This window comes from Amphibalanus amphitrite, unplaced genomic scaffold (genome assembly GCF_019059575.1).
Source record: "Amphibalanus amphitrite isolate SeventyFive unplaced genomic scaffold, NRLGWU_Aamphi_draft 000454F_arrow, whole genome shotgun sequence".
NCBI lineage: Eukaryota > Metazoa > Arthropoda > Thecostraca > Balanomorpha > Balanidae > Amphibalanus > Amphibalanus amphitrite.
Window position 1 is genome coordinate 424983 of NW_024881948.1, and position 17805 is coordinate 442787.

The following is a 17805-nucleotide window of genomic DNA, read 5'->3' on the forward strand; positions in this document are numbered from 1 at the left end:
ATCGAACCAGAAAAGTCACTGGAGTTTGAGATCTTTCGCTATAAAATCGACCAAAACGCGTGAACTGTCGGCGAAATGGGTTACATCATTCCCAATCAACCTCATCTCGAAATCTAGCGAACCGGGTCACATAAGGTCATACAAGGTCAGCGACCTTAGATGACCTCGGATGGCCTTGACACATGGCGGGTCATGTGAAGTGTATTTATTGGCGCCGATCTCGAATCCCGTGTCAATCTTACTTTAAAAAATGATTTGCGGGCACAAATCCGCAAACAATTAAGAATTACGAATAAAATGAGCAAGATGCTCCGAAAACTGCCCATATGAAGCGCAGCCTTGACCTCGAGGCAAATGCACGTTATCTAGACATCAACACTAAAAAAACGCATGTAAAATGCATAAACATGCACTAGAAGGCAAGGAAATTCACCCGGATGCGGCAAATCGCAAAATCCGCTTATTTTAGCCGAACATGACCTGACCCGAGCTCCGATGACCCATTCCTCACTTTGAATCAATCCGCGCCCCCTACAGGCACCAACATCGCCCTTGCAGACAGCACCGACGATAGTCGCACAGGCACGTGGCGAGCTATGTAACTGTAGCCGCGCCTTCAGCCACGAACACCAGTTTGTGCCGGATCAGCCAGCCACGGAGCAGAGACGGCCGGCAACGAATCGGCAATTAACAGTGCTACATATTGACACGGTCACAAGAGGCGAGGCGTTAACCCAGCGCCCACTGCATTGGTCGCCAGTGGACCCACTCAGTCACTAAGCAATCATCGACAAAATACGTCTTTTATCGGCCAGACATTGATCTGTTCATTAATATGAAGTGTCCATCCAAATCCACGCTATCCGCCACACAACAGCTATCGACGGTAGATACCCACTCCAGCGGCAGCTGGCCGCCACTCACTGACACCGGCTAGAGACAGCTGACCGCTGAAATCACCAACACTTCGGCAGGGTATGAGCGGGTCTCAGTCAGATCCCAGGCATGTAACCCGTCCCCACCTTAGCTCATCTGGCAGAGATGATGAAGAGGTGGTAAAGCTGTGTCATGTCATCCGGCTGGATGTCGCTCACCAGGGCCTCCTGACAGGTGCTACAGCTGACAGAGTCGAGCGCCTTCTTCACCACGAACCCTGCGATGTAGGTGACGATGTTGCCCACCAGACGACAGCCCAGGCTGGAAGTCGTGCTCCGTGATGATGTGGAGTGCCGTGGCACCGTTGTCTGAGGTGGTGGAGGCCGAGGTAGTAAGGCTGGCTCCCCGTCCGCTGGTCGTGTGACCGACTGCCAGGATGCTGGTCGGGTCGAGGGCTGCCACTTTCCCTGTGCTGCCGGGCCGGACGCCGCAGCGGTGGAGCAGGTGCCGGAATATCCCGCAGAACTGTGCGGCACTGGGGTTGTTCCAGCCACCTGGAAGGTTCGATTAGTATCAATAAAATATGGCTAATAGTGTTTAGTGTTAACATACGCCAGGCACAATTGTGTTGTATTTGTTGTTAACACATTGTTGACGCACACGCACACGCACACACACACGCACACACACACACACACACACATGTTGGCAATGGTAAAGCAGTCTCCGGGCATTTGGTAATAATTTTTTTGCACTTATTCTGGTTTTAGTGACTGATGGGCCTTTACCCACGCATGACTGGAGGGTGGGGCTCTACAGAGCCCCTCTCCTGTTTTCTGCAATAAAATATTTACATTTATATATTGAAAAAAAATTAAAATATATATTTGTTGCAATATTTCTAAACCACTAGACGTGTCAATACGAAACTTGCAGTACCTTCGGCTGCATCAATCTGAAACATTTTATAGAAATAAAAATTGTGTAGCTACCATAGGTCGGCCGTAAATGACGTCAGAGTGATCAGTGAAGTCATATTCTGCCAATTTTGATGCAAGAAATTGAACTACAGCAATCGCTCTCGGTGACAGATAACCTGTAACAATATAAAAAATCAAGAGTCTGTAGCTTTTACTTGCCAATGCAGGGTGATCTCTTGACTCTTGAGCCTCATCCCTGGTTTGTCAGCAATCAAATCCTGCACATCTATTTGGCATCTTGATTCTTGAGAGACTGAGAGGCAAATTTCAATTTCAAAAGATACTAGTCTTTAAAGCTGAAACATATTAACAGTAAGTCAGATCAAAACAAGGCCTGTAGCATACAAGTGTAGGATACTGGATTTGCACACAGTACACACTACAAAATACACATAGCAAACAGTGAGATTACAGTCATGGAAAAGCATCAGGTTTTTAAAATAATAGTTTACACAGACTTAAATACAAGAATTTAAATGAGCTTCAAATAAAATGAGAAGTGGAGTGAAGTACCTAACAAATAAGGGTACCTATCCATAAATCTGGTGCCACCGTCGGCACATAAAAGGTTGGTAGGTTGTAGGTGGGTAGGTCGTAGGTATGGAGGTTGTATGTAGGTTGAGGTTTGTAGGTTGTAGGTTAGTTAGGTTAGTAGGTAAGGTTAGGTCAAGTAAGATTATGATTTTTATCTTCCTTGGACTTCATATTTACTTGTTAGCACTTAGCATTGATGGTAACGCTAGATTTACTAATACCCTATTTACTGATACTGATAACAGGTGAGCCAAAAGAGCATGAAGTGTAGTTTACACTTTACAATGTGAAAACTAATTAGGTAATGACAATCTGAGTTTAGGTGCTCCAACTAACGCACATTTTTACGTCACCCCTGTGCTGTTCATTATTGGGATCAAATGTGCGACACGGTTCACTGGTGCAGATATCATGACGTCTGGCATTTTCACTATCTATCAGCTCTGGTTGAGGGTGAGCGTGGTATGCCACTGCACTCTGAACCCAGAGCGGATAAGAGCCCCCGAGGCATCTGGCATAGTGCATGGATTTTTCGTTTGGCACTGAACTACTATTTAATACTAACTGATGACATTAAGTAAAGTACTTATTTAAAACCTATAATCATAAAACCTTCTTACTTCATAAATATTGTCCATTGAAGGCAACAGTAGAAAGTGAGCAGGCAAAGCAAGTGTAGGTAATGAGTCTGCTTTCCGCTGCCAATGTTCTGGTACCTATCTAGCTAAGCTTTCTGTCAAAAATCATATGACTGATGCTCTATCCATGCAAGAATAATTAAAGGATTGTGGTGTGCACAAAAAAAAGCATGGGAACTGAGGGCTGTTCACGGGCGTGTGCGGTCGGACCGCACACAGCCTCGAAGCTCCGCCCACTTCGTCCCTACGTCAGCCTTCCGTCACCGCACACAGCGATCGCTGTGGCCGGTCGGGACTGGCCACAGCGGACCGTCCACCGCACGCAGCCGTGACGTCAGAACCGCCTACCCATCCCCTACCCCCACGCCTGCTGGACGCACCGCACACACCGCACGCAGCAGTGTGCGGTGCCCGTGAACACCCCTCTGAATTAAATCTAAAACAGGCATGCCAAGCAAATCTACCTTTGGTGCCGCCTATTCTTCATCAGCGTCAACAGTGCAACATGTCTAAGGCTAACGTAGCCAAATTACAATAGATAAGCATATTTCAGCACTTGTTCCACAATCTACACATTCCAAAGAATGCCGTGAGCAAAAAAGATTAGCACTTTTCGGTCGAAAAATACCACAAAATCAGTCTCAAATACCCCCCTCCTCCCGTAGTGTTTACACAGCGCCGCAGATTCCCGCCCTCACAAACATGGCGGCCAGTCGCATGCACTAAAACACTGCCAATGTCCCATCTAGTCTTTTATATCTATGTCAATTTCTTCTCATCTCTATCAAGAGTTTCAAAATTTACTTTAAGCGACAATTTCTTTCTTATTTAATCTTCATTTTTATTTGTTGTGATCTGTTTGATGATTTTAGATATTCTATGAAATAACCAATAAGTTTGGAAACATACTGACTGCCATTTATGCTCTCTTTCTCGCTCTCTTCTCAATTACAAGCTCAATTACAAAAATGGCGCATTAGTCATGCGGCGCCTTGTGTTATACGCTCTCTCACAGCACATGTGTGTGGCCGTGTGTGTTGGTGGTGAAATACGTATATTGTATCGCATAAAATCGTTTGTTATCGTTAATTAGGATAGTACCAGACAATTTCTAGCTTTTACCACCCATTTACATATTATAAGTTGTGTTTTTTTACGAAGCATCGGAAGCATTTAGTAGCGATGTCCGACGACGACTGGGGTGAGAGCTATACCCATTCCATACTTAATTCAGTAGGCGGAACTATGGTCATGAGTACCCAAATATAGGAACGTTCCCATTTTTGGGAACAGAGTTCCCAAATATGGGAACGGGCGTTCCCATTTATGAGAACGGAAGGCAATTTTTCGGCCGTTCGCCCACTAAAACTCAAAAGTGCATCACGTCTCAAAAAAGTGCACGCTGATTTAAGTATCTACTAAATCTCCATAAAGTTATCTTTAATCTGACCGTGGAACAAGGAAATTGACCGTGGAATGATATTTTTAATGATTTTTTAAAAATGACAGAATGGTGGAAATATGGGTTATATGACATTTAACATGCAATTTTAAGGAAAATGAAGCATTTTTTACATTTTGAGGTCAAGTATAATAATTTTTGCCTGGTTATGAAGTTTCATTCTGGCGACACCAGATACTGACATATGCAAGCGAACACGCGGACAGTCCCGAGGTAATATTGTTGACTTTTGGTGTCGGGGCGATCGACCGCGTGGAACGTCAGTGATTTTACCGAACTACTGTTGTAAACTCAGTTTCAGTGGTTTAAAATCATTCAGCTGTATTTTATCAGCCCTGAAAGACATATTTTATTTGGATGCTAGCTGTTTAGCGTTGTTTTATAAGCAGCGTCATGAGCGTGGTTTTTGTCTTCGGCGTTTCTAAGCATGATCGTTTGGGGGGAATTTCTCTGATATAGGTCGCTCTGTGTGGCTTATTTATAATTTTTATGCTGATTTCGATCATTCCTCGTGCCCATCCTACCAGGCCTTTTGCCACTTACACTCATTAAGAAAGGAAAAAACTAGATTTTCATTGGGACTAGGTGTTTTGAGGGTATAACATATTCAGCGTTCCCATTTTTGGATACTTCTTGTGCTCGTCAACTCTCGGTGATTAGCAGACAGGTGCTTGACATGTCTCCACCCTCGGCGCGGACGGTGGATATAGGTATGGAAGACCTTGTTGAACATCGCTGAGCGTTGTGGATTACGTAATCCTGCAGAGGGGGGCGTGCCCGCTGCGAGATCGACGGGAATAAAAGCGCAGAAGACCGGGCGAAACATGCAACGGTCTTGCCGGAAAGGTCATCTGATGATTGTTGCGTTAACAATAATTTGCGGCGTTGGACGTGATGCTTGTTAATGAAAAGAGCCCCTGAAAGGCGTCGGTGAAATCGTTCCCAATTTTGGGTACGCCGTTCCCATAATAAGGAACGCTTGCAGCGCCAGTGTACGAGAGCGTTCCCAAATTTGGGCTCGCGGCCCGGGTGATGGACTGCTTTAGAAATAGGGGAACGATTTGAAACTACGATGGGCCTTACAATATCAAACTCTTTCCCAACAATATTGAGACAACTATCAGGCGGTTCACGATCGTTTTATATTTTTTGGACGTCATTTAACGGTTCTTTTTCTTGTTTTAAATAATGCCTACATGGCGTTCCCATATTTGGGTTTATCGTTCCCAAACATGGGAACGAAAATGCGTTCCCGAAAATGGGTACGCTTGACCATAGTTCCGCCTACTGAATTGTAGTTGGCATTAATGCATCGATAGCGATGTATTAATTAGCACTCATGTAAATGATCCTTCAGCCATGTATCATTGGCGGTTGGATGATGCACTATTTATATGACTTGGGATTGGGCATTGGCATGGTACTGCCCTGATGCAACTCGTGCCATATGTTCATGGCTCATGATCATGAATCATGATTCAAGATTATAGTAGGATGGCAGTTGTTCCTGATCCAAAATCAGTGCTGCTTATAATTTAAATATTTTATGTGTTCCTCATATTTTGATATTATATTTTCAGAGTCAGAAAACTTCAAGCCTCCAACTGTTCTGGGTACAACCACAGGAGACAAGTGGGAAGGGGAGGATGAAGAAGAGGATGCCCCTGTGAGTACACTCACTCTAATTACTACTTTTTGACCCCTTAGGGGCTCAGTTTTTCACTTCTTGAAAAATGTTGGTGTGATTTCAAACGGACTGCACTTTTGGACCAAATCCTGACCATGTGATCAGTGCTGCAGTGAGGTGCTGGCTTTACAGGTCACTTGATATGTTGAGTGGTATGCTGAGCTAAGTCATGAACCAGCCTACCTTACCTTACCTTACCTTACGGTATACGGGTTGTGGGAGGCCAATTTGGCCTGTGGGGCCCGGTCTCAGCGAGCTCCCAGTGCTTATCGACAGTCAGCCTCAGGTTGGGTAAGATCGGGTTCAGGTGGGAAGGCTTTGCATGATGTCAGCCCAGTGGGCATCCAGCCTGGTCTTGAATTGGTTGACTGACGTAGCTGATACGACCGCTTGCGGGAGAGCATTCCATGGGTTAATAACACGTGTACTAAAAGAGTGTCTTCGGATGAACGTCGTGGCCCGCGGTTTCACTAGTTTCCACTCATGGCCTCTTGTTCTTCCTGAAGTTGATCTGGTGAGCAGCTTCTCGGTGGGGACCGCCATGCCACCATGCAGAATCTGATAGACGGCTATCATATCACCCCGTTGACGTCTGTAGTATAGCGAAGGGAGCTTCAGCGCGCGCAACCTCTCTGGATACGACAGGTGTCGGACAGTTTGTACCATGCGAGTAGCTCTTCGTTGCACCCGCTCAACCTTCTTCTGATCCAGCTTACTACACGGTCCCCATACGAGGTTCCCATACTCCAACAGCGGTCTCACCAGTGTCTTGATTAGTAATGGGAGGGTGTTTGAGTCCAGGTTCGCAAATGACCGCCTGATGACCGACAACACCTGAGAGGCCTTCGACACTGCAGCCGCTGTCTGCTCATGAAACTTGAGTTGGTGATCTATGATGACGCCGAGGTCCTTCTCTACGGTCGCCTCGCTGATGGCACTGTCTCCGAGGCTGTAGTGCATGCGAGGGTTTCTGGTCCCAATGTGCATTATCTTGCATTTACTTGCGTTGAAGCGGAGGAGCCACGTTTCCGACCAGCGAAGGAGGGCGTCAAGGTCCTGCTGAAGAGTTGGCATGGAAAGCGCAGTAGGAACGCGGCAGTACATCTTGGTGTCATCGGCGAACATCCGAACGCAGTTCGTTACACATTCGGGTAGGTCGTTAACATCGATAATAAACAAGGCAGCCTTAATAAACAGCCTAGTTGCAAATGATTTCCTCCTTTTTCATCCTTTAAAAACTAAAGAAATTAACAAAAAAAATAGAAAGAACACATCCTTCTAAGTGTGGCTTTTATTCAATATTGAGCCTAGGATATAAAGGGGCAATGTCACCCAGTTCCAAGACAATGGATTATGGTGCTAGGTCCCATAGCCACTAGAGAACATGCTCATGGTTGGATCAGATGGGCACAAAATGACCTTGGTCAGCATGCCCTAAAGCCCCAATAAACAAATAAATGTCCATGGTTGGATAGTGCCATGAATGCTTGCATCTTAGTTGGGGATGCATAAGGAAAAAACTAACTCAACTTCCTGAGCTGCTCAAGAAGTTGATCCCAGCACTAAAAAATTTCAGCCGTGACATCAGATGCGATCAAGAGCTTAATTATGTGAGGCAAGGATTCTCAAAGGCTTCCATGTTTTGGGGATTATGATCCGTACACGTTTTACAAAAACAAGCCTGAACACTTTCATGAGTGTCAGGCAGCAAGGAAGTGCCTGAGGAAGAGCACAAATGCTGTAAAATGACCAACTTTTTTTTTGCTGTTTTTACAGATGCTCATGAAGATCGGCGTTCTCATATCCACTGTTCTCATATCTGGTTCCAAAACGCACGTATGGAAATAAATTGGAATACTTCACATGTTAAAGGGACCCTCCCACCTTAACATTAGTTTTGAGTTGAGATAGCCAAGTTTGCGGCCAGGCTTAGAAACCACCATTTATCCTGGTCGCAACCCCCGCAGCTTTATGGTGTTCAAGAAATGTCTTCCCTTTACTTGCAGGGTGGGACCAGCGTGGTCCCTATCTCTTAACCATTACGGGAATCTGATGACGTCATCAGGCTTTCGAACGTCCGTTAAATGTTTGACTAAAACGTTTTGTAGCACGCGGTGGTATATGCTGCTTTGCGCGCAACAAATGCCGCACTTTCAAATAAAGTCGCTAGGAACAGCGGAGATCCCAAAAAGTAAACAAAAGTAAAAGTCTAATATCTTGAAAACCGGTGAATATTTTTCGATGAAATTTGGTAGATATTCGTTTTTGCTCTTTCTGAACCGAGCGACATCACTTTCATGCCAATTCATTAACTTTTTTGAAGGTGGGAGGGTCCCTTTAAAATAAGGCGACGTTGGAGTTTCTCAGGTTCAGTTTTTGTTTTTGCTCGTTTTGCTCGCTAAAACGCGTGCTTTTTCGAAAACATACTTGGAGCCAAAGTCCTTTTGAAAAAAAACGGACTATGGCATGAATGTCATACCTACTGCATGTCATTCGATTCGGCAGGTCTTTTTTAGTTCCTTCGCGGCTTTCCCGACCTGCTAGCGTAATCTGCTCAGGAGCTAGTAGCAAAAAGTCAGATAGCTTTAGTGACGTCATATATTTATATCGTCATGCAGGATCGGCGTTGCAAAAGCTAGGCATCGGACTTTGCAAGGTCCGTGTGAGATCTTGATTACTTGTGCTTTGGATTGTCTTAGATTATGTCCGGTGTAGCTGTTACAATCGGAACTTGAACCTTTGGAATTCCGATTTTGCCTAATGTCCATTTCGGCATTTGTTGGCAGCAGGCTTTAGACAACATTGGAATGTCACTTGCCACATCTTAGAATGTTCATAGAGTAATCGTGTATAACATTGATTGGCGAATAGAAAGCTCAGCTCTCGATATGACAAACACTCCTGAGCTGGACCTGGCTTAAAAACAAATTGAGTAATAGACAACAGTGTTGAGTATAAATTATTGGAAGTTTTCGAACATCTTTGGACAAATGGCTTGCTTGCGCATTTTTGGACGGACAGTCGATGAAAATATCGGACATTGGCCGGACATACATTTTCTGAAACTGGCACCACTAGTCTGTGCCCTAGATAACAGCTTCCATATTTTCCACCGTTGACCTACGGTGGGGTCAAATGACCGGTCTGGTCTGACCTCAGGTGATCTATGCAAATCCGAGATTTGCATAGCCGTGAGCTATGCAAAAAAAAAAACTGCGAGCCCTCGGTCGGGATACTACATCATGTAAGTTCCATCAAAACTGCTACATTTGAGGACTGCTGCAAACTCATTTATGAGGTCAGTGACCTGACCTAAAAATGCGGCTAGTGTTGCAAATTCTGGCATGAAGTAGTGATCAGCTGGGCTGATTTTCATCGCTCCGTCGCCAACGAGTTCCGAGCAGTTGCGTAGAAAAAAACGGCCAGGCGTGTACAATCTTACTTTATTTTATTCAGACCTCCCTCCAACGGGCTCATCGGTCCCAATTATTAGGAGGGCACCGATTCTTCCTGGTCCTTTTCCCCCACCCCCCAGGCTACGGCTGAAGTGGGAGCCTACCCAACACCTGGTGACACAGCCGGGGACGACGCCCGCGGAACGGGCGGAACCGGGAATCGAACCCGAAACCCGGCACCGCCCGCGACGCGGGACGACGCCGTAATCGACTGCGCCACCAGGGCCGCCCACCAGGCGGCTTTTTCCGTGTTGCTTTTAAATGTATTATTTTTCATTACACAAACCTGATATAATGGCGCAACGACGCACAGACTTGAAGATACGTAATAGCAGACTGCAGTAGCTTACAAGAAAAGAACTGCACTTTTCGTCTTTGTTTTGTTCGGTTATCTGTATCCACACTGTTCAAATAATACAGTGCAGGCCACGGGAGCCAGCAATGTCACGAACGATATGGCCGCCCCTGGTGAAGCCAGGTCTCGCGGCGCCCCGGCAAGGTCAGGTCTCCCTCTGGCGCCCCTGGTGAGCTCAGGGGGCAGGGGAGACGGTGCGGCGCGGCCGGCACCCGCTCAGCGGCGCGTATCCGTACACCTGTCGGAGGAGCAGCGCCCTCAGCAGCGCGTAGCTGACGGCCAGCGCGTACAGGAGGGCGAGCAGCGGGCCGCCGGGCGCCGCGCGGCCCGACAGCGCCACCACCAGCGCGGCCAGCAGCGGCAGCTGGGTGGCCGCCAGCGCCAGCAGCAGGCGCGCGTGGCCGGCGCGCAGCCGTCGCGCCTCCTCGGCCGGCCGGCGCCGCAGCAGGGAGAGCCCGGCCAGCGGCACGGCCACGCAGCAGAGCAGCGCAACAACCAGCGGCACGGGCCAGACGCGCGCCGGCCGGCCGCAGCCGCCACCCGGCGCCGGCCCGGCCGCCGTGGACAGGTGCGCCCGGGTGGCCGGCGCTGTGCGCAGCTCCAGCTCCTGGTCAGGCTCCGCCGGCCCCGGCCCCTCTGTCGCCGGTGTCGTCTGCTCCAACACAGTGACGAGTGGCGGTCGTGGCGTGGGCAGACTGGAGGCTGAGCTGGGAGGTCGGCTGGTGGCCTCTGAGACTGCTGACGCTGGTTCTGGTGTCTGCGCCGGTGGTGCTGTGGGCTGTTCAGTCTGTTCTCGATCTGCTGGAGAGCTGATTCCTGTCGTCACTGATGACTGGGTTTCGGTCGGCGCTGTAGAGGCTTCCGCCGTCACTGGCTGCTGGCTGTCGGACGGCACTGTGCTGGCCGGAGTCGGCGGCGATGTGCCTGTAGTGTCCGTCTCTGAGGGCGGCGGGTCCGTCGTCGGCCTCGGGTCTGTCACCGGCTGATCGGACTCGACCGGCTCTGCTGTGGACACTGGCGACTGATCTGTCCCGACATCGGCCGGCGGCGGGTTCTGATCTGACGGACTGACCGTGCTGTCGGCTGGTGCGGTGACTGGTTGGGTTGTATCCACGGTCGACTGCTCCTCGGCCGCCTGTGGCATACCTTGGTCACCAAACGGAGTCAGTGTCTGATCATCCACCTGTCCGACTGTGGAACTCGAACTTGTTCCCTGCGGTTGGCTCTCGGCCGCCGCTGTACCGCCCTGGCCACCGGGCCGGTCCGAGCCCCCGCCGCCTCTGTCTCCCCCGATGGTGATATCCCCCTCATCTCTCCACTTCTCGCTCAGTCGCAGTGTGAGGGCGCGGCCGTCTGCGCTCGGCAGCAGTGTAACGGTGACGGCGAGCAAGCGGCGCCGTCGGCTGGCGGCCGTCAGTTGCCGCAGCCGCCGCAGCCAGCCGCCGACCGCAGCCGCGTCCTGTCGCTCCGAGGTCGACTCCAGCACGCCGGGGATCCGTAGAGTGACGCGCACTGGACCGTCAGCGGCGACGGCGGTGTCGTCGGAAGGCGCCGCGTCGGTACCGTCGAAGGGCGAACCGTCGGGACCGTCTCCGTCGGGAGTCTGCGAGGACGGTGTGTCCATCACCGGCGCCGGGCTCGGCAGGCTGCTGTAGACGGTGGTCTCTGCGGGAGAAGTAATCGGGTGTGAGGGTTAGTGCCCCTTGGACATTTGCGTGCCAATTACATGATGAGCTGTCATGCGCTCCAATAATTTTGGAATGTCGATGATATGTCTATGTATTCCTCAAACATCAATATTAGTTATGGTGCTGCCATATTTTGTCCAAAATCAAGCTCCTATTTTATTTAGATCTCACGGGCCACTCGTTTTTCCCCTTTATTTCTCGGATACATGGGTGCAACATCGATGCCTCTTGAACCCCAATTATCTAGACTATCACATCTCAGTACCAAAACTCGGCTATGAGGCTCTTCAACTGAAGCTACGAGAGAGGAGAATATCCAACCTCACCTGGCCGGAAGCCGGGCCCGCTGGCCTGGTATTCGGGTCGCTGTGGCCGGTCGGTATCGTCCTCTGTTGCTGTTGGCTGGTCGGCCAGACCGTCGGTCGGTGCCGGCTGCAGCTGCGGCCTGTCGTCTGCACCAGTCTGTGTCTGCGGACTGTCTCCCGGGCTCGGCCGCTGCGGTCGACCTGGTGCGATCAGCGGCGGTCGTGCCGGCACCGGACCCGTTCCTCCCGGCCTGCTGGGGAACAGTGGTCCGCTGGGCCGCCAGCCGCTGTCGGGGAAATGTACGAAGCCGCCGGCACTGCTCGGTGTCACCGGTCGGAACGCTGCCGCCGCCGGGGTCAGCGCAGACGGCGGCGACTGGCCCCGGAACCGGCGCACGGCGTCCAGTACGAGCCGCAGCGACTGGCGCACCACGGCCTGGCTGGGCACCGTGCCCTGCTGGCCGTGCAGCGCCGAGATATTCCTGCCGTACTTGTACAGCAGGTGGATGAAGTAGACGTCCCGCAGCACCTCTGACGGGTCGAGTGGCGGGCTCTCCTCCGGCGGGGCGCGGGCTCGCAGCAGCCGGGCGCCGACGGCCGGAGCTGGCTCGCCGGCGGACAGGAACCCCAGCCGGGACAGGGCGCCGCCGCTCGGTGGATGGGACCACGTGCCTGCGAGAGAGAGGTTCAGCCAGATATCTGGAGCTCCTGTCTTTGGGTGGAGTTGGAGTCCGTCTAGTGTCGCGTTACCGAACACCCCGTCGAACGCTCGGGACTGGAAGTCCCCGGTGCCGTCCGCACCGGCCCGGCTTGGGTCGCTCTGCTCATCCATCGGCCACCGACTCATTCGGTCGTTGATGCGCGGAGGTCTCTTCTGGCGGATCAGCGCGGCTGTCCGCGGCTCAGACTCGCTGTTAGAGAGGATCTCCACAGCCACCTCTGGCTCACCTGTCTCTTTACCGACATTAAGCGGCGTAGGAACCGCCACAGGACGCTGCCCTGCCGGGGCTGCTGACTCCGGTCCCTGTGTCGTTGCATGTGTTACAGAAATCTGTTGTGTTCCTTGTGCCACTCCGGATTCCTCTGATGCTCCCGTCGTCTGCTGTGCTACCGCTGGGGCGCTGGTCGCTCGAGGAGTGCCTGGCTCCTCAGCTGCCTCCAGTTCCTTCTCTGTATGCTCCGTCCCTGGGATAACCTCTGCTGTGCCCGGAGACTGGGGCGGCGCTGTGACTCCAGGTGTCAGTGAGGTCGGCTGTGGTTCTCCAGCTGCCAGTGTCGGCTGCCCATGCGTCCATGGCGGGTCGGCGGTGGGCGGAGGTGGGACGCTTGGTGGCACCTCCGTCCCTGTGGCCGGCGTCGTGCCCCAGTCGTCAGTCACGAACACTACACTGGTGGAGAGGCCGGCAGCGAGCACGACTGTCACCACCATGGCGGCCGCGGCGAGCCGGCGCGCCGCGCGCGCTCCGGCCGCCTCCTCGGCCGGCGGGTCGGCTGCCTTCTCGGGCCAGCGGCGAGCGATGAGCACGGCTCCGAGCAGCGAGACGGCCGCCGCCGGTACGGGCAGCAGCGCGGCGCCGGCCACCAGCAGCGCGGCCGGCGGCGGGCCCAGTCCGCCGGCCACGGCCGCCACCACCAGGCCGGCGCCGGCCGACTCGAGCAGGCAGGAGGCGGCCGCCGGCGCCGCCAGCGCCGAGCGCCGCAGCCGCGCGGCCGTCCACAGGTTGAGCAGCAGGGCGGCGCCGGCGGCGGCCGCCGTCACCGCCGCCGAGGAGGTGTCCAGCGGCAGCGGCAGGCACGCCATCGTCACTCCGCAGTCTGTGACCGAGTGAGCGACCCCCGCCGACCCCCGCCGCCGGCCGCCGGAGAGAGTATGCGGGCCGCCCGCATCGCTCCCCAGTGACGCCGCCGGGAACCCTGACCCAGTCAGATCGGCGGGCGGCTAAAACGGGGCCATAGCTGCCCAGTTGGCGCAGGAATTCTCGGCTGCGGCCGGTGTGTGGGTGGAATTAGATGAGCTGACGACTGGGCAACTTAAACTACAGAATTTCTTTTGCGTCTGGAGGCAATGATTGGCGCCGCAGTGAAAAAATGAACTGCAACTTATTTCTCCTGACCGCGTTTCTGGATCACTCGTCCCATTGCATCTTTTTCACCTGGTTTTTACTCATCATCGTGATTGCTGTTTAACAGCTATGACTTTATGACCAAAGACTAAATATTGTTTTGTTTATGGCTATATATTGTGATGTTCTGTTGTGTTCACCAGAGTCTTCATTTATTCAAGCATCCATGTTCTCCCGTCTCTCCCACACAGTGTGTCCGTCCCTGCACCTCTGACCGGTCCGCTCTCCACTGCCTCCATACAGGATGACTGGGAGGCTGAAGATGACGAGGATAAGCCAGCAGCTCCCGTTGTCGAGGCGCCCGTCAAAAAGAAGAAGTCACTCGCCGAACGGATAGCAGAAAAAGAGGTCAGTCATGCCGAAAGGTGCATCGTCTCCGTGGTTTGTTGAGACATTAGGATATGTGTCGTTTATTGTTGTTTGCTATATCTTGCTCTGCTCTTCACTGACGGAAATTCACTGACGAAAAGCCGATGTGACCCTCTCTTTACATGAGGCCGGAGCCGTGACCTCGTAGTGAACCCGTAAGCCATGTCTTCTTTCCACATCCGTGTTCCAAGTATGTTCACTGACCTCGTGCCTGAACCGTGACCCGTGAGCCGTGTCCGTGCCATGTGCGTGAGCCGTGACCTGTGCCGTGCCCTGGCAGGCCAAACGGCGCGAGGAGCTAGAGCGGCGGCGTCAGGAGGAGGAGGAGGCTCAGAGGAACCTCTCGCCCGAGGAGCAGCTGGCGGCCAAGGCGCGCGCGCTTAAGATGCAGGAAGACGCCGACCTGGAGGTGGCCATGGAGACCTTCGGTAGGTGGCGCGCGCCGCGGCGGCGGGAGCCTGACACTCAAGTTCGTCTGGTGACCGCTAGTGGGCTAACGTCAAATGTATCGTGTGGTGATATCGGGGAAATTTAGCTGCCGCTGGACCATTGCCGCTCCTTCAGCCGTGTAGCTTTAATTTAGATTATTTGAAGGCCAGATGTACCTGGCCCAGTGTTCATCGCTATTAGCTCTGTGGGAGCTCAAAAAGGACGTTCATAATACACCGAGATGGTCATTCACGTGGAGGTTTTCCGGCCAAATATCCGCCTATCGTCAATTGCCTTTCCTTGAAACGGCGGAAAGGGAGAGAACGGTGGTGTACTTCGAATATTTATATCCCTGAACCCTGACACCCTAGGCTCAGAGCTGACATTGCTCTCATGTCTGATCGACGCTGCCCGCCCGCTGTACGCCCGCCAGGTGTGAGTAAGGACGACATGCCGTCCTCGTCGCCGCTGGACGCGCGACCCACCAACAAAGAGGAGTTCGACTCGTACCGGTCCGCGCTGGTCGAGAAACTGCGCTCGCTCGAGTCGTCGCCCTGCTACGCCGGCTTCCTGGAGGAGCTGGTCCGGGACCTCTGCTGGAACAGTGAGTTGTCGATGCTGGGCTTTGAGGGAGAGAGGGACGGGCGCTGGTTCAGCGAGATGTTGAGGCTGGGTTGGAGGGAGAGGAACCTCTGCTGGAACAGTGAGTTGTCGAGACTGGGTCTGGAGAGAGGGGGACGAGCGTTGAGTCAGGAGTGGTTGGTGCTGGATTAGGAGGGAGAGGGACCTCTGCTGGAACAGTGAGTTTTTATTGCTCGGTTTGGAGAGAGAGTGGCCTCTGCTGGAATATTGAGTCGCTGGTGCTGAGTTCTGGTGGAATGGAGACGGGTGCTGAGTGAGGGAGTCGCTGAGGCTGGGTGTGGTGGGATAGGAACGGACGCTGGTTCAGTGAGATATGTTGAGGCTGGGCTTTGCAGGGAGGGGGGACGGGTGCTGGAATAGTTAGTGAGTCGCTGACGCTGGGTGTGGAGCCGGAGGTTTAGGCACTTGGTCAGTGAGTTGTGGGCCAAGGGCTCGGCGGGAGAGTGAATCTTTGGTCGAGACGAGGAATGGTGGTCATGGTTTGTCACTCTAATTATGCCACATTTTTTTCTTTATATTGATAGCAGTTCACCAACTTCTGATGGAGGAACGTGCTTTTTATGTTAAGGGCACAAGAATCAGACGCAAATAATTTTTAAAACCAGTTGTTTTTTTGCTTGATGTTGATTTCGTCAGTGGCATATTCATTCATGTTCAACAATGCTCTAACTAGGCGGCAGACTCTGTAGGTAAAGCAGAATAGGTGGTTATAGTTAAGGAATGCTTTGCTCATGTTTCATATTTTCTCCAATCAGAGCTGCTATAGTTTGATGTTGTGTTGTGCGCAGGGGTGGAGAAATATGCCGAGTTGGGGTTGCACGGGCGCAGCAAATCCGCCGCCGCCCTGGCGGTGACCTTGACCTCCACTGTCTGGTGCGGCTCCAAAGCCAAGCCGGCGCAGCCGGCGTGGAATTGGGAAGACTCGTGCTACCCCAACTCGGCACATTTGTCCACCCCTGGTTGTGCGGTGTCTGACTAGGTATGTGCCTGCTTTCAGTGGACTCAGACGAGGTGAAGAAGGTTAGTACCGCCCTCAACGCCCTCTACAACGACAAGGTCAAAAGCAAGCAGGGCAAGAGTAAAAAGAGCAAGAAGGGAGCGTCACTCAAGGTGGAGGTAAGTTCTGCGACTTTTATAGCCGGGAGTGCTGAGGGTGGGTACGTTGTGAGTAGGAATCGGTCGGGGGGGGGGGGGGGGATAGATGGCATTCGGGCCTTGTTGGTTTAGTTGGCATGTGGAACGATTCGTCTCTACACAATTATGCTATAATAACATACATATCAGTCTACCTAGGGATGCCATCCGACTGACGGTTGGTACGGTAGAACATTAAACTCCAGATTGTGGACGGCATTTGAGGCCTGAGGGCCAAAACTGTTGCTCGACGCTCACGTTGCGCCGGTACCCTCTCGGCCGACTACGGCACTTTAAACTCCGTAAATCGCTAACAGATGGCTCTGTCCTTCCAGAAATCGGCGTACGATGACTTCGAAGATTTCATATAGGTCTTATAGGTGAGCGGACGCTGGCCGAGTTGTGTTTGGCCGGACTAATTTAAATATGCTACATAGTGTGGTAAATTGATCACTGAACTCAGGCGGCTGTGTGGTGATGGGCCCTCGGCTGCCGGCCGCGGGCCCGGCCTGCCTGCCCCTGCCTGCCTGCCTGCCGCTGCTCCGTGAACCGTGAGCGATCGGACGATCCGCATATCGCTGAGATCAAGCTTCAGTCTCGCCTTCCGCTTAGTGCAGCCGCCGGCCGCCCCCGGCGGTCGACCCGACCAGCCGCGGCGGGCGGCTGACGCGCCTCGAAAACCGACCCCGCTGGATTCATGTAACGACGTCAACGCTCGATTTGTACCGAAGATGCCGCTTATCAGATGGTTAAGGGAGATTTTTAATGTTTTCTTTTCCAATAAACTGGAAATGGGCACGTGAAGCGTTTTGTTTTATGGAAAAAGTGGTGTTTTTGGCTTGGTCCAATTATTGGGAAAACGCTTTTTTTTATTGAATATCGCAAAATGATAAATGGTCACTTGACGGGCAAGTCAGCAAGCGACATGAAATATGATGTTGTAGGTACACCATTTAATGATGAATATTGATTTGTTTACCGTGAACTTCAAATTATCGATGTTCAGATTAAGGTAGGCCCCATTTTTCTCATGAGGAGCTGTGATCAGAATTACTTTTAAAGGGACCCTCCCACCTTCAAAAAAGGTAATGAATTGGCATAAATGTGATGTCGCTCGATACAGAAAGA

At 52.0% G+C, this 17805-nt stretch overlaps 1 protein-coding gene and 1 long non-coding RNA gene across 2 annotated transcripts; one reads left to right on the forward strand and one right to left on the reverse strand.

The window, feature by feature from the left end:
• Window positions 1-19: 19 nt before the first annotated feature.
• LOC122391785 lies at window positions 20-3694 on the reverse strand. The gene is made up of 3 exons (XR_006258409.1): window positions 3493-3694; window positions 2012-2152; window positions 20-1430 (listed from the first exon to the last, which is right to left on the reverse strand). It is a non-coding gene; the product is annotated as an uncharacterized LOC122391785 (long non-coding RNA).
• A 158-nt stretch (window positions 3695-3852) lies between these two features.
• On the forward strand, window positions 3853-17475 carry LOC122391784 (eukaryotic translation initiation factor 3 subunit J-like). The gene is made up of 7 exons (XM_043386026.1): window positions 3853-4229; window positions 6071-6156; window positions 14347-14451; window positions 14753-14900; window positions 15335-15505; window positions 16541-16659; window positions 17013-17475. Exons 1-7 carry the CDS (start codon window positions 4211-4213, stop codon window positions 17046-17048), a joined length of 684 nt encoding a protein of 227 aa, XP_043241961.1. The 5' UTR covers window positions 3853-4210; the 3' UTR covers window positions 17049-17475.
• The last annotated feature ends 330 nt before the right edge of the window (window positions 17476-17805 follow it).

Bases quoted from the DNA above. Each gene is read 5' to 3' on its own strand.
- LOC122391784 (XM_043386026.1), top strand. The intron at 14,901-15,334 runs GTAGGTGGCGCG...TACGCCCGCCAG, and splicing joins GGTGGCCATGGAGACCTTCG to GTGTGAGTAAGGACGACATG. The intron at 16,660-17,012 runs GTAAGTTCTGCG...CTGTCCTTCCAG, and splicing joins GAGCGTCACTCAAGGTGGAG to AAATCGGCGTACGATGACTT.